General features: G+C 42.7%; 1 protein-coding gene across 2 annotated transcripts in view; it reads left to right on the top strand.

Moving 5' to 3' along the window:
• LOC116942262 (cadherin-related family member 4-like) overlaps positions 1-15982 on the top strand; it is a 34285-nt gene that overhangs the window by 16604 nt on the left and 1699 nt on the right. For both annotated transcript variants that reach the window (XM_032953957.2, XM_076067051.1), the window contains 13 exons: positions 27-139; positions 403-548; positions 3892-4072; positions 5347-5503; positions 6720-6825; positions 8132-8347; positions 10154-10299; positions 10640-10781; positions 12551-12804; positions 13878-14011; positions 14551-14616; positions 14774-14840; positions 15708-15744. In XM_032953957.2, coding sequence (XP_032809848.2) covers positions 27-139; positions 403-548; positions 3892-4072; positions 5347-5503; positions 6720-6825; positions 8132-8347; positions 10154-10299; positions 10640-10781; positions 12551-12804; positions 13878-14011; positions 14551-14616; positions 14774-14840; positions 15708-15744 — 1765 coding nt within the window. The remainder of the gene's footprint in view (positions 1-26; positions 140-402; positions 549-3891; positions 4073-5346; positions 5504-6719; positions 6826-8131; positions 8348-10153; positions 10300-10639; positions 10782-12550; positions 12805-13877; positions 14012-14550; positions 14617-14773; positions 14841-15707; positions 15745-15982) is intronic.

Genomic DNA, 15982 nt, shown 5'->3' with positions numbered 1-15982 from the left:
TGTTATTACGCTATTTTTATTTTCAGGTTTTCAAACTCTCTCTACGAGTGGAAGAAGCAAATAAGATCACACCTCTGTTTTGCCTTGGAACCTTAACCATCTTTGTACATAACATCAACGATGAGACACCCAATATTAGGTGCCACCTCTTACTCACTTTTTTAAGGATCTTAATAAGTGGTGCTTTGATAAACTCAAATTAATCCAGAGAGCTATTTAGCTCAATGGGCCTTGCCTGTCTCCAATAAAGTCTGAGTCTGCGTTGCTTGTCTGGGAATTTCATCGGTGAATTTTCTAAGGCTGGTAACTTGCAGAACAATTTATTGTCGAAATACTGTTTGCGTGATCAATGTTTATACATTCGGAAAGTAATATGCTCCCCCCCTCCCCCCTTCTTTTTAGACCTTTCATCTCTAACCCCGTCAGCGTACCGGACACAACATCTCCCGGCAAAGTAATTTCCCATGTTACAGCCGTAGACCTCGATGAAAACGACGGCGTTTTCTTTGAATTCATTGATGAATACAAAGGCTTCAACATTGATCCCGGTGAGCGGAACAAATAAAAAAAAATTATTGAACAATTCTAGATTTAAAGCTTTTGTGACTGCAAGGTTCCATACTTTTTGGTTCTATTCGGTAAAGTCACGTAGGTAAAAAAAAAACAACAAAAATCACGACGTTTCGGCCACAACACAAGCGGCCTTCATCAGGTGAAGGGATCAGGCTGTCTCGAGGACAGCGCTGGAGTGAAACACAGCCACGCTCAGACCGCGACCTTTAAGCTGTGTGCGAGCAAACAAGGTGCCTTGACAAAGGAATTAGCATAAAAATTAGCATTTGATTGGCCGACTTAGCATAGAGGTGGTGTACATGCGGGTGAACATGCCGGTTGGCGCGGGGGGGGGAGGGGGAGTTTACCTATTGATGGTGTGAAAAGGGAATTTAAGAGCTGCGAAAGTTTGGGGAACCACTACTTGAAAAATATACTGTACCATTGAAAATTATTTTAATGTTTGGTTCGATTTAGAACATCTTTCCAATGGTTGCTTAATTTGAAACCATCCTCTCGGTTGAAATTGTGTCTGTGTTTGTAGATCTGAATTGCTTCGTGAACAAATCTCTGATAAAAGCCCGTGGGTTTGCAAAGAACCTTGGTATCGGAGAAAATTATATCGTGATCACCCACAGCGTTGTAACAATGATCAGCTACGGCAGAAGAATTCGTTTTGTCGTGTTTCAAATCTAATTTGTGCTCGCGAATTCGGTCAGAGACATGTCGCTTTGTCTCCCCGATATAGCAATCACCGCAGGTACAACTCAATTTGTAAACCCCGGGGTACTGTAAGTCAGGAATGACATCCTTCACGGATGGGATCAGATCACGAATTTTGTGTACTGTATTGAACCGGACCTGGATCTTGTGTTTGTTTAGAATTTTGGAAATCTTTTTATTAACGCCTGCTATATATGGTAGTGTGATGGTTTTGACCGGAGTATCAAGTGGTTGTTTCTGTATGGAGGGAGAAACAGCTTGGCGGATGGTACGGTCAGAGTATCCATTCCTTTTGAGGGCCAGGTGTACATGTTTTAATTCACTGGTCAGGTGGTGTTGGTCCAAAATGCAATGAGCCCTATGGTAGCTGATCATTGTTACAACGCTGTGGGTGATCACGATATAATTTTCTCCAATACCAAGGTTCTTTGCAAACCCACGGGTTTTTATCAGAGATTTGTTCACGAGGCAATTCAGATCTACAAACACAGACACAATTTCAACCGAGAAGATGGTTTCAAATTAAGCAACCATTGGAAAGATGTTCTAAATCGAACCAAACTTTAAACTAATTTTCAATGGTACAGTATATTTTTCAAGTAGTGGTACCCCAAACTTTCGCAGCTCTTAAATTCCCTTTTCACACCATCAATAGGGAAACTCCCCCCCCCCCCCCCGTGCCAAACGGCATGTGCACCCGCATGTACACCACCTCTATGCTAAGTCGGCCAATCAAATGCTAATTTTTATGCTAATTCCTTTGTCAAGGCACCTTGTTTGCTCGCACACAGCTTAAAGGTCGCGGTCTGAGCGTGGCTGTGTTTCACTCCAGCGCTGTCCTCGAGACAGCCTGATCCCTTCACCTGATGAAGGCCGCTTGTGTTGTGGCCGAAACGTCGTGATTTTTGTTGTTTTATTTTTTACCTACGTGACTTTACCGAATAGAACCAAAGAGTATAATTGAACAATGCCTCAAATTAATATAAAAAAAAAACTATTATCATTGTACAACGGCATACTCGACCCACTGTAGACATTCGTTGCTAATACGCGAACACAGAGGGAATTATATAATGTTAGGATCAGTACGGGTGACTTTGAGGGAAGGTGCAGCAGTGTCGTCACATTTGTTAGCGCAGCGCGCGATGAACCCGCCGACCTGAGTTTGATTCCCATCCACAGTTGACATCAACCCTACCTTCAGCAACCCCCACCGATAAGTGTGGTGAAGCATGATTACAGAAAGAACAAAAAAACATCCCCTTTAATTAATGACGTGGGATCCGGACACCATCATCCAGCAGTGGATCGAGAAACGACTGTACATTGATACTACAGCACTAGCTTCATGATTGTCATTGTTCGGCATTTCATATATATACACACACACATTGCTTATGCATATGGAGTTAATTTATATAAACATTGTTTGATGCATTGTTACTCTTTGAATAACGATGCAGCCACAATTTCGGTTTAAATAGAGGCACATTTTTGGCTCATATTCAACGTTTCAGTTTGCATTGTCTCTCATTTGGACAGTTTTTTTGTACTACATTTGTCTTAGATTATGCTCATGAAGGAAAAAAACATATTATATATTTGGCATATTATTTGCAAACATTGTTAAGAATTCTCTCACGCAATATTAGGTGTGCATTGTGAATTAAATACTCAATTGTAATAGATAAATTGACCATTAATTAAGCAGTACATACTACCCGCTATGGCAGGTGATTCAGAAACATGGGCATGAACAAAGAATATAGAACAAAAACTGAAAAGCGCACGTAGATGCATCGAGAGAAGTCTCCTTGTAATTATGTTGAGAGAGGAGAGAGGTGCACGTGGTTTAGAGAACATACACAGCTTCGTGACATCATCCAAAACTATATTAAGAAAAGTATATGGCCTTGGGCACGGCACGTTGCTCGAAGCGACGATGGAGGAACGTCAAGAATAATAACGGAGTGGCATCCAAGGAAAGGAACACAGCCGAGAGGATGCCCACCGAGGAGATGGAGTGATGAGATCAGTTCACGTGCAGTGGCTGGGTAGATTTAACACGTAGGCTTTCGCGACCAATATTATCCACAACAACGGTTGTTTTTTTGGGTTAGATAACGACACATTTATGTTTACGTGATCTAACCCAACAACAACAACGTTATTATGGCTGGGTAGATTGTTGCATTGCAGGATCATGAGAGGTGGCAACGGCTTGGGGTGACCTTCATTTAAGAGTGGATTGATCATGGTCGATGATGATGATGATAACTATGACATCGATGCATCAAGACTTGCTTAATTCTTCTGGTTAAATTTGAGATCTATACGAATAGGAACATGGGTGCACATTTAAAAAAATATATATTTGCTTGCTCTTGTGTATACATGTTTCAGGTAAATGTCATGTCATTAACAAATCTTAATTAAGTCTATTGATGTACTTACTGCTGCTTATATGTACAGATTTGTTTGGGCCAGATTGGTTTGGGCCATTCCCAGCACAAAGTTTCCTTATCTGGTGTTATTTCTGTTTTCAATTCTGGTATGTGTTAAACTAATCGACCGCAAACTTTGCGATACTTTTTCTGCGGCTGGACACAACAACAGAATCAGGAGTGATTACAGCAGCACCTTCCTGGGAGAGAATGAACCTGGACGCTCCCAAGTCGTATGAACTAAGAATACGAGTCCATGATGTGGGAAGAATTCATTCAGCCACCACCACACTCACAGTCTCAGTCATGGACACCAACAACAACTCCCCACAGTGTTCACAGTATGTGCATTAGTAAGTCAAATTCACATGTTTTTTTAATATTATTATAATTTACATATATGTGTGTGTATATGGATGCTTCCACGGTGTAATGGTTAGCTCACCGGACTCGCAATCCAGAGGTCGCCTTTTCAATCTCCTGGCGCAGGAGTTAAAACGGGTTTCTTAAATCTGCAAGCCTCTGTCCACCCAGCAGTATAAATGGGTATGACACAGCTAGCCGATTGACTGGTTGCGTGTGGTGAGATACAGTGCGGGTACTTCCACCTCCTCCAAGACGTCTGACCAGCATGAAATAGTAGGCTAAATACCCTATAGCTGGGCTCTGTAACATTCCCTTCTGCCAGCAGTGGCCGAATCGGCTGCACCGATACCTTTACACATGTTTAAAAAAGAAAAGATCCAACGGACATTATTCCTCACGTACACACTTGAATTGAAGCATTTGTTGATTTTCATAACATAGTGAAATCCGCAATGTACTTACCAGCGTAGTAAAGTATGGTCAAACAACCCCCCATGACCGAAATATTCATCGGAAGTTCTGCATGTCCTCAGCAGGGGATTAGCAAGTCGCTGAACATGAATGATATAATTACAATAATGATGATGACATTTAGTTTCATATAGTGTCGTTCATGCAAATTGCATCTTACAACCACTGAAGACCCACAGTCAAGCTGGAATGCAGCCAGACAGTGAGCCAAAGCAGACAATCGCCCAAACTCTGCAGTCCTCTATATGTTAAGTTGTTGTCGGTCAATTAATGATTGTTTATAAATACCTTGTCTCGGTTGTGTGCCACGTTTTGTTTATATTTGTTGTCTCTGATCAGTCCCATAAATGCTGTCATTTTCTGTATCATATATTATTACGTTGGTTTTTGAAATTACGTGCTGATTTTATCCGCTGCATTCTTGAACTTACATGTTGCCTGAAATTTCCCTAGGTTTCAATTTCCAAAGAGAAATGTCGCCTCAGTGGCCACTCAACAAAAACACATCCAAACACAGTTCACACACATATGTTCCTCAACCTAAATTCATAATATGAATTTTGAAGAGAAAGCAACATTTTTTTTTTAGATTTTTGGATCCCGGAATATTTTCCAGGGCCTGTAAACCTGCAACAACTCCCTCTGAAATTAAGCCCTTGCTTGACAGTTTGTTAAGTGCCATGAACGTCGTTAACTAGCTGCTGCATTTAGAGAAAGCAAGCAATGCCTTTGTGCCTCTTACAGTGGAGTGCAGCCGATGAGTGATCAGGAATCTTTTCCATTTCCTCAGCGTGTCTCTCCCGGAGACGGCGCCCGTAGGGGAGCTTGTGGCACAGCTGTCTTGTTGGGACCGCGATGGCTCAGCCCCCAACAACCGGCTCCTTTACAGCATGCAGCTCGACGTCAGTGCCAGAGATCGCTTCCAAAGTTCAGACGATGAAATATTGGTGAGTGCCGCGGCTGTCTTTTCAAAAGAGAGATGTCGAATGTGGGCCGAGCGAATCACCTCGCTCTTTTTCCACGAGCGGGTTCGTGGGAAGTTCAGAGGGTCTCGCGAACTCGTTTAGCGGAGGAGAGTTCCGTGGAATTCTGGCACCGCTCAATATTCGCGAGCATTTCCAATTCGGATTTGGGTTTACTTGAATTTCTGCAGTGATTCGAATGTTATTAAAGGGTGCGTGATGCAGGCTATGAGAGCCTTTTTGTCACGTCAATGTCAAGCTTCAGTGATTAGAAAAGTAAAAGTGAATTGTGCAGAAACCCATTCGTCGTGTAAAAAAATAATCAATACGTGTCTTATTAAAGTGATTCAGAACACCCGAGATAATTAAATGTATTTCACTTCACAAAGTTTGAATTAAGCTCTGTATTTAAATGCTGTGGCAAAATAAAAAAAATGTTCCTCTATGTATATTGTTCCCTGCATAATGTGTCACAATTATGTCTAAGCAATAGTTGAATGTGTTTAAGCCTGACATTAATATTTCATCCAGCAGTGTTTAGTACATTTGTTCAACAGCAGCAATACTCTATAATACACTCATCCAATGGCGACTGACATTTTAATTAAAAAAACATGCATGCATTTTTGTCAGCACAAAATGCACGCACAATACACGGACAAGAAATCCAGGTTTCGACACGGGCAATAATAGTATGCATAGTATTTCATGAGTGTTTTAATCCTGTGAAATATGTATTGTCTGAAATTAAAATAGAACAGCAGTAATAAAGAGCCCAAGGCTGTTGTAGTCACAGCACTTGCGCCAATGATGCAAAATACGCTTCAGACGAATGTAGAGCACAGTTCAGTTACTATTATAACATTTGGGGCCTGTGACCAAATCACCTGATTTCAGAAGCAAAGCAGCCTGGGCTGTGCTGAGGTGAGTGACCAACAAACGTAAAGCAGATGGTGTAGGCTGATGCAAGGAGATGTCAGCAGTGCATCAAATTCCACTGTTGGTCTGTACTATGCCTCAATGGCTATGCTTCCTGCCCTAACCAACCCACACTCACCCGCCTGCTAGTGTTTGGTCAAATAACCCCCATGACCTGCACGGCATGTGGAGGCCGTAATTGAGCAGTGGGTTGACAAAAGGACAGTACGTGCACTAATATGGCATTGTGTTGCCTATTTGTCATTCTTGACTGAATTTGTAGGTTGGATCTGCTGGGTTGCAATGTGACGATGCTTCGGTGGCCAACCTGCAGTTCAAACACACTATCCTGATGGTGGTGCGGGACGGAGGATACCCCAGTCTAAGCAGTAATGTCTCATTTCTTCAGTTTGTTTTGTCATATTGTCTACATTTAATCCTGCTTTTTCTTTGGCATGACACGAAGTATCTATTCCGATCTTCCACAGAGCAGTACCATCCTTCATGCCGTGTTAGACAATGGCCCATGGAAGTGGATATTACAGAGCTACCTCTGAGATACCTTCAATTGATCTCTGGTCTACGAGGGAGAGATAAGGACGACGTTACCCCCACTGCATATAAGAGTAAAGTTCGGAACATGACAATCAGAGCAATATTTTAATTTTCAGGGCTGAAAATTATCCAAATTTAGTGCAGAACGAAATTTTATGTGATGGGATTGTGTGTGTGTAGTCATTGGTGACTGAGCTGAGACCATCAGCTCAATACAATCACAGGAAACTGTCTCAATATGAGCCAGCTTCAAGATTCCTGGCTACTTCCTTTTAAAAGCATTATTTAAAATCGTATGGGAATACAGCTGCAATATACAACAATGTTATAGGGTATTTTATATTGAGTGGGTGGTGTATGTTTTGTGCATTGCACTATACGCCAGGCACCCTGAGTTTGATTCTCATCTGCGGCTAACATCGGTGGCGAGTAAAATAAGTGGTCAGGATAAATCATTTTTCATGAAGTATTATTTTAAATATAGTTTCCTTTGAAGAATAAAATAAAATAAAAATGTTGCAATCATTCAGAGCTGTCCTAATGTTTATACATTCCGAGCATATTGACACAGCATGCATTAATGACCTCTGATTTTCCCTGTTCGTTGTGGTGCTGCTGCTGTTGATTGTATAGGACATTGCTAGTTGTTGCGGTGGTGGTGATTGTAAAGGTATTGATGGTGTTGCTGGTGGTGATGGTGGAGGGACATTGATGGTGGTGTGGTGATGGTAGCAATGGTGGTGGTGTTGGTAAAGATAATGGTGTTAATGTTGGTAATGATAATGGTGGTGGCATTTATGGAGCTTCTGCTGCTCATGGTGATGGTGGAGGGACATTGTTGGCGGTGTTATGGTCGAGGTAATGCTAACACCAGTGACGATCATATGAACCAGTCCTGGTCCTCCCTTAGGTCGACTCAGCTTCAAATGAGTACGTAGTGCGATGGGTAAACATTTCTTCGGGAGACAAAGGCGGCCGGGCGTGATGCTGGCCACCCACCCTCCCGTGTTCCGTGCTGGCCGTCATAAGTGCTACTCGCTAACAGCACTCTTCCCAAAAGCCTGTGAAGGCTCTATGGGGGGGGGGGGGGGTCTCTGTCTTTGCGCTCATGATGATGGTGATGGGATGTGAATGTTGCAGCCACGGTGACGGTAGTGGTCAGCGTGACCTCCGTGAATGAGTTTGAGCCGTCACCGAAGAACGTGCAGTTTTCCGTGCGGGAAGACAGCCCCGTGGGCGAGCTTGTTGGAACGGTGCTTGGTCAGGACCAGGACTGGCCCTTCGACAGCCTTCGTTATTCCATAGTGGGTGGCAATGAAGACAGCCCGCCAAAGTTCTTCATTGAACCTACCACAGGTGCGCGCGCAGATGACATTCCAATAACAATCACCAAAGTGGTAGAATGTGTACCAACGCGCTGCATTTTTATCGGCACTAAACATCGTCGTGGTTATGCGTTCACTTGATTTACGCGTTGAGTCGTTTATTCTTCTTTTAATAGGCAATCATGTTTGTTACGTATCAAATTACCATACATTGCATTGCCCTCATTGTGATACAATTACTCTCAGGTGTGTGATTAAGCACTAATTGGAATAGCACTCATAACAGCACCAATAGGGTATGAGGCGGAGTCCTGTCTTAGAATTTGAGTTTTTGTGTCCATGGAGCGCAAAGTGGCAATTCATTTCATGAGTGTTTTGGGATATTTAACGTCTGATTATCGAAGGCGCATGAAGCTGATGACCTCTGCCAAAGAGTGACAGATTAAAAGCAACAAGAATTCCGCTTTCCAGAACAGTAAAATTTTGTTTTGATATAAGTTTACAAGCCTTTGCCAGAGCTGTTGTATATTTTGTAAAATGATTATTTATCGTATAACATTTAATAAATTGTTCGAACTTCCGTGAAAATAAAAAAAATTCACATTGCCGAATTCTACTGTGAAGCAGTCTGCAGAGATATCGCATTGCATTGTTAATGGTATGATGATAGGGTTTTCACATTTTTTCTATATGATAATAGGGGTTTCCCCTTTTTTCTAGCCAGAAAAAAGGGGAAACCTATTATCACATTTTGGTACTGGCAAAGGAGGTCCCATGATACATTGTTAATGTTTATTTTCAAAGCTGCCTGTAGATGGCAGTCTTGGCTTTGGTATGTGATGCTAATCCATGCCACCTAGGCCTAGCAATGAAAGCTATGTTGTGGATAGCCTCTTGCATGAGCTACCAGTTTTGTTGCTGTCATTTCTATGATACAGTATAGTACTGTCAGTTTTTTGGGGGGTGCAGGGTTGGTGTTGTTGTAAGCACTGTGATACATGAACCCTCATACCTGAATTCGATTCATAATAAAGGTTTTTGGGTTAGATCGCGTTATTTATAAATGTGTCGCAACCCTCCACTACCCGACACGGCCAATCAGTAAAAAATGTGTCACGTTGACAAAAGACAAATTGTTCACTACTTTAGCCCACCGGTGTGTTGAAGAGTGAATCCACAACATTTACAATTTTTTAGTACGACGTTTCGCTGGTAATTACATCCAGCATCATCGGGCAAATTGCCCGATGATGCTGGATATTATTACCAACGTGACACATTTTTTACTGATTGGCCGTTTCGGGTGGTGGAGGGTTGCGACACATTTATAAATAACGCGATCTAACCCAAACACCTTTATTATGAATAATATTGGTCGCGAAAGCCTACGTGTTAAACTGAGTTCGATTACTGCCCACTGTTAACGTCAGTTGTGAGTGATATCCAAAGATGTCCTCGCTTCGCATTGGATGTTTTTTTTAAGGCAAAGTGATATCTGCTCAAATGAGCACCGGGGAAATGCTTATAACTCATTTAAAGCCTGAAACTCAGTGATTTTTTAAAAATATATTTCCCCTCCTTCCCATGATTGTCTCTTCCACATGAAGTAAAAGTATGATTTAAACAACCCATCAGCCGCACGTGCTTCGGGGAGTGCTGCATATTATGAGCAGCATAATTATGTTCAATGCAAGTAAACTCTGGACTACTCGTAGAAGGCCAATGGGTTCTGTAAAATACGTGGAAGAGGCGTTATATATGTTGCTATTTACATTTCCCACAATTATGCTTAACGGTTGCCGTTTTGATTTATGCAATCGTCAATACTTTTTTCCAGGTCGCCTTCGTCTCTTGAATGCTTTGGACAGGGAAAAGGTCTCCAGTTACACAATCACTGTGCAGGCTGTAGACGTCAATAATGACCAAGAGAAAGATCCAACCAGGCAAAAAACGGCAACAGCTGTTGTGACGGTCATCGTCTCGGTAAAGCGTCATCAACTACCTGTACATTGTATCAACAAAATGCAAGCACCATCCACGCGTTTACAGTGCCAATGTTAAGCGCATGGGTCTACTTTGCGCTGCAATGCAAATTGTAGATGCTGTGTTAGAACGCCTTGCCTTTGCCGGAATTATGCTTCGAACAGTATACGGTAAAAGATACCTGCAGTGCGTTGCGTGCTATACTTAGTCGAGACATTTAACTCTGCACGGGGAGATTTGATGGATATTGCTGCCCCCACTCGGCCAGTGGCAGTGTGTTTCTGAATTGTAATAAGTAGAGAGAGATCTTTCTTGACCGAGATGTGTATACTTTTTTCAGAATGTAAATGATGAGCCTCCATTGTGCAATCCTGCTTTCCACGAGACAACTGTGTACTCAACCATCAAGTCACCCATTCTGAAACTGAGCTGTTCGGATAAAGACTCGCCGGAGAGCGATTTGACTTACAAAATAGTTGGAGGTAGGTCCTGATGTTCCCGCACAATGACAAGGTTGTGATGGCTGTCAAATACACATTGCTCCTCGTGCCATTGTGCTCTGAAGGAGGCTGGCATTATTTCCACCATCAAAGAAATAGTAAAGTGCTCATGATATGAAATGTATTATTATTATTGGTTATCGGTTTTCATAAAAAAAAAACGTAGAGTGGATCCACTTTATAATATTTGGCATTGATTGTCCCTGTTCCATGGGATTTGGATTGACGGCCACTTTTCGGCGAACGCGAGCAGGCAATTGTGCCTCCACAATTGCTTGCTCACTCGACAGCTGGCGAAGAGCACGAGGAAACTCTCGAGAACACCTCATGGAGGGTAGTTTGACCCAATCTTGCACGCTGGCCAGATGTCTCGACAAGGGGTGGGGATATCCACACTTACCTCCACCTGGGTGTCGACCGACTGCAATGTAAATACACATGTATATTGCGGACTGGATAGAGGTGGAGTTTCAAGTTCATTAACTAGGTGAGATTTCAAGATACAAGGATATTATTTATGTTCTTTGGGTCTTTCGGTAAAGCCACGTAGATACAAGGATAATGTTATTTGCAAGAGTGACCTGGGGTATGTCAGCCACATGCTATGCATAATACAACTTGAGTCATTTGTGGGTGAATTTCCAAAATTGACACACAATGGCCTACACTTGCGAATGTTGTCAGGGCAATCCTTGACGTTCACTGTGAAGCAGATGGCCTGTATTATGATTACTACGGTTATGACACAGCAGTAATGATTGGATTTAGAACCATGAACCTCTGCAACGAGAGGTAAATGTGCTACCGCAAGGCTATGCCACTGGGCCAGACAACGGAAGTTATGAAACTTGCCCGTCGTTTCAACAACTGCCGTGCCGGGACATCAAAGCGGCACTCTGAATTCTAATTCCAGCGTGCGAACCATTACGCCGCAGAAACAAAACTGAAAACGAGATGCGTGATGTTTGCGGCTGTCTGAATGTCATTGGCGCTGTGTACTTGGGACTGTGACTCGCTGTCAGTAGTCACGTGGATATAAGAACAGCTTTAATTGAGGTGATTAACGCTCCAACAGCATTGTATCAATGCTCTGAAACCTTAGAAATTCGTGGAAAATTGAGTGGGACATTGTAAAATCTAACGGAATATGCATAATTTAATGTCGCTGCGCTTCGTAGCTCGCTCTATTTTTACTCAGCACATATCATTATTGTATTCGAGGGTCATTCATTATGAGTGGGTTTTTTTTTTCTTTCTATAATACATTTACTGATAAAACTATATTTATCATGTTTATGTGTACATGTTTAGCATTTGCAATGAATAACCAATACAAAGGTCTTCTTGCATTATTATATTTTTTGTCCAAAATAACCTTGCTTTACTGTATATGCATATTAATGGGAACCGATGTTTAGACTGCATAAATTTGCCTTTCATTACAAACTGGATACTTTGAAAATGTTGAGTGCTGTTGTTACTGATATGTCATCGTGATTGGCTACTTGGTTTTCTATTGCCGCTAGCTTCTTTACATTTGAGGGCGAGATTTGTTTTACATTGTCATTGCTTATGATGATTTCCCTCACACCTGGAATAATTCTGTAACCCAGCGCACCAAATTAAAAAAAAAACATTTACTGCTATTTTTCCCCTCGAAATGTTTCTCCTAATCGAACAATAACGTGTACAAGAATGAACGGACTATCCGTTCACTCAAATTCACTTAAGCCTTCGCCTTTGCCTTGCAGGCAATGACGGTGGAAGGTTCGTCCTGCTCCCTTACTCGAATGGCTCGCCCGCGATTGCCTCCACCCAGTCGTTCCGCTACGAGATCTTGGGCGGAATCCGAGACCCGGTCCAATTTCAGCTGCTGGTGGAGGTGACTGATGAATCGCTGAACCCCGACAAGTCCCACCAGCTGACTGGGACAGCAACCGTAATCGTGCACGTTGTGCCGTGGTCGACCACCACTCCCGCTACCCCGACGTCCGCAAGGACAGCGGTAAGGAGGAAGGCAACTGCAGTTTAATGCGTGGGTGTGTGGGTGTGTGTGTGGGGGGAGCGGTGGTGTAGCGGTTAGCGCGCTGCGCTACGAACCTGGCGACCCGAGTTCGATTCCCGCTCACGGCCAACACCAGTGACGATTATCTGAACCGGTCCCGGGCCTCCCCTAGGTCGACTCAGCCTCAAATGAGTACCTGGTGCCGTGTGTACACGTCGCCACTGGGGAGACAAAGGCGGTCGGGCGTGGTGCTGGCCACCCACCCCCTCGTGTACCGTTACCGGCCTTCATAGGTGCTCGCTAACAGCACTTGCCCCTACAGTCTGTTAAGGCTATACGGGGGGATCTTTGTATTGGGGATGATTATATTTGCTTCACACACAAAAAAAGAATCACACGAAGCATCCTTCTTCCAAAATATGTCAAATTCATAAATGTTTCTTGTATGATTTGAAGTGTAAGCTTTAACCATATTTGTTAGTTATTCAGGATACTATTGTTTAATTAGCATGTTGTAAATTCAATTCAATAAATCCTTCACAGAGGCACATTTGTGTGATTGTACATAATTATATATTCTTTTAATACCTGATTTTACGTTTGTTACACCATCAATTATTGTACCTGCTGTTTTTGGTCCGTAATCACAGCTTACACAACCTACGTGAGAATGTACAACAGCATTGAGCAACAATGAAAATGCCTTCGACTGCATTGTGCATTTATGTTTGTTTGTGATATGAATGATGCTGCTTCTGTGTGTGTGTGCTCTCATCGTAGCGGTTAGCACGTTGCACTACAAACCTGGCGACCCGAGTTAGATGCTCGCTCATGGCCAACATCAGTGACAATTATCAGAACTGTGCCTGGGTCTCTCCTAAGTCGACTCAGCCTCAAATGTGTACCTGGTGCGTTGTGTAAACATCACCACTGGGGAGACAAAGGCGGCCGGGCGTGGTGTTGTCCACCGACCCCTCGTGTGCCGTCCCGGCCATTATAGGTGCTCGCTAACAGCACTTGCCCCAGCAGTCTTTTAATACTATACGGAGGATCTTTGTCTGTGTCTTTGTCAGCTATGGACCACGTCTGTGCTGACCTTCAGGCAGGTGTACTGGAGGCCCGACAGTTGGTTCGTGGCTCTCTTAGTTGTCACCGGTGCTCTCCTGCTGGCTCTGAGCTCAGCGATCATCTGGAGTTTCTGCAGGCCGTAAGTAGAAGAGAACAGTCATTATGAGATGCACTTGGGGAGGCCAAGTGGCGCAGCCGGTCAGTGCACTTGCCTCTGGGTTCAAAGTTCGCCATTTCATATCCATTCTCAGCACCGTAGTAATGCGATCTATGAACCCTGCGGGACAAGTATGCCGTTGGATAATTTACGCGCGTGAGAAAAGGATCTGCGGCCAGGCTGGAACAGAGTGTGCTATTAGGATAGAACAAAGTGTGCAGCTGTTGTGGACAATTTTTGCTCACAATCAGTTAAAGATTTGCTCACAAAGAACTCAATTGCTCACCGTAGTCACTCGATACCCTTCCTAAATACTTGCCGGTGCTCGGTGTCCCGTTATGGAGCTGAGTGTTTGAACATTGACCTCAGCCACGCATGTCCATACCACTGTGATTGAGTTGACTTCTACTCAGGAGCTTTGAACTGATCATCATTCTGCAGCAGCAACTGCTGAAATGGTGCCTATATATTTTCCTAAACACATCACAATAACTCATTTTGTCTTATTCCTCTTTTTTTAGCAAACAACCCGACTCCAAATATTTGCCAGAGATGGATGACAAAGCCAGACCTGGGACCATTGAGAGGTTGTGGATTGAATTTGTTCATGCAAAAAATCACATGAGCACCAAATATAAGTACAGCCATCATTGCAAAATGTGATACTTTTAGATAATTTAATGAAGTGCATCTTATATTTCATACAATTACAATGTTCCAATGTCTCGTTGTGCGTTCTTACAGTGATGCAATGCATCGTTTGGAAGATGTGGATAACCCAAGCTCCGCAGAGTCTGCGGCAGCAGCAAATGTAAGTTGATGCATGGGTATTTCGGAATAGCATCGCCTGCATTAAACACAATAGAACTAAATTATTATTTAACACTCTCAAGTTTGTAACCACTGACACGTGTAATGAAAGGCACGTAACCCTATGTAGAATAACTGCTAGATGAGGGGGGGGGGGGGGGTTAATTTTGTCACAGCTTGATACCCAACAGTGTGCTCTCCAATTATCAACTGCATGAGCCTTACTTGATTTGGAACCCTAAGAATCTTTGAGCACAACTGGTGGGCACTGAGCCGCCACTTCTGAGATTCTGTGCTAGAATCTGGGCAGTCCCGTTTTATTCAACTGGGTTCTCGAGTGTGGTGAGTTGATATTCACAACTTGGTCATGAGTTACTGTACCAAAAAAAAACATTTTTCTTAATCTCTGGAATTTAGAAAAATGTGGCTAAATTGTAGCTTTGAGAATGCAAATAATATCTCTGTAATAGGGCAGGTGGGAGAGTACTGCCCCCCAGTGTGTATGAGGTGATATCTCCTTCCATGCAGCCTTCACTAACATGGGGTGATGATGATTTGTTGCTTTTGCGAGAGTTCTGAATGGATCCTTTGTCTCGTGACACCGATAGCACAATTGGAATACAATTTTGGAGATAAACAATGAAAAAAGTGTTAACAACATTTGTCAATGCACGTCTAGTATTTAAATTACTACGAAAGAGATTTTGACCATCGTTTAGTATGCAGCTAACCTTGTGCAAAGCCACCCTCGTGTCCACGATGTCTCAACAATTTGCCATCGTTTTAAATGTTTAAGTAATGAGCTTTTGCATTATGGACCCTAATATCCATTCTCTTTCTTCTATTCCTGCCTGTGGTTCATGAACAGGATCAAAATGTGTTTGACGGACGTGCTGTCGATCCAGGTATGCTTAACAATAAATGTATTAGACAAAGAGCTTTGTTTAAAAATATGATTTAATGGCAACATTAATTAACAAGTGGTTATTGTATATGTTCGTATGGAGCATGTATTTACATTTGTTCAAGTCAGAAGTGTTCGTAGACAGTTGAGGAAATCTTGAAATTGTGAAATACCTCAAACACATTCATTCATAACATTGCCCAAAAAAATGAGGCAAGGTTTCAGACAATGGGCCCTTC

Source organism: Petromyzon marinus, chromosome 14 (genome assembly GCF_048934315.1).
Source record: "Petromyzon marinus isolate PM22_M1 ecotype Great Lakes invasive population chromosome 14, UKy_Petmar_22M1.pri1.0, whole genome shotgun sequence".
NCBI classification, from domain to species: domain Eukaryota; kingdom Metazoa; phylum Chordata; class Hyperoartia; order Petromyzontiformes; family Petromyzontidae; genus Petromyzon; species Petromyzon marinus.
The sequence above is the reverse complement of the archived record's forward strand: the minus strand, read 5'-3'. Positions and strand labels throughout refer to the sequence as shown.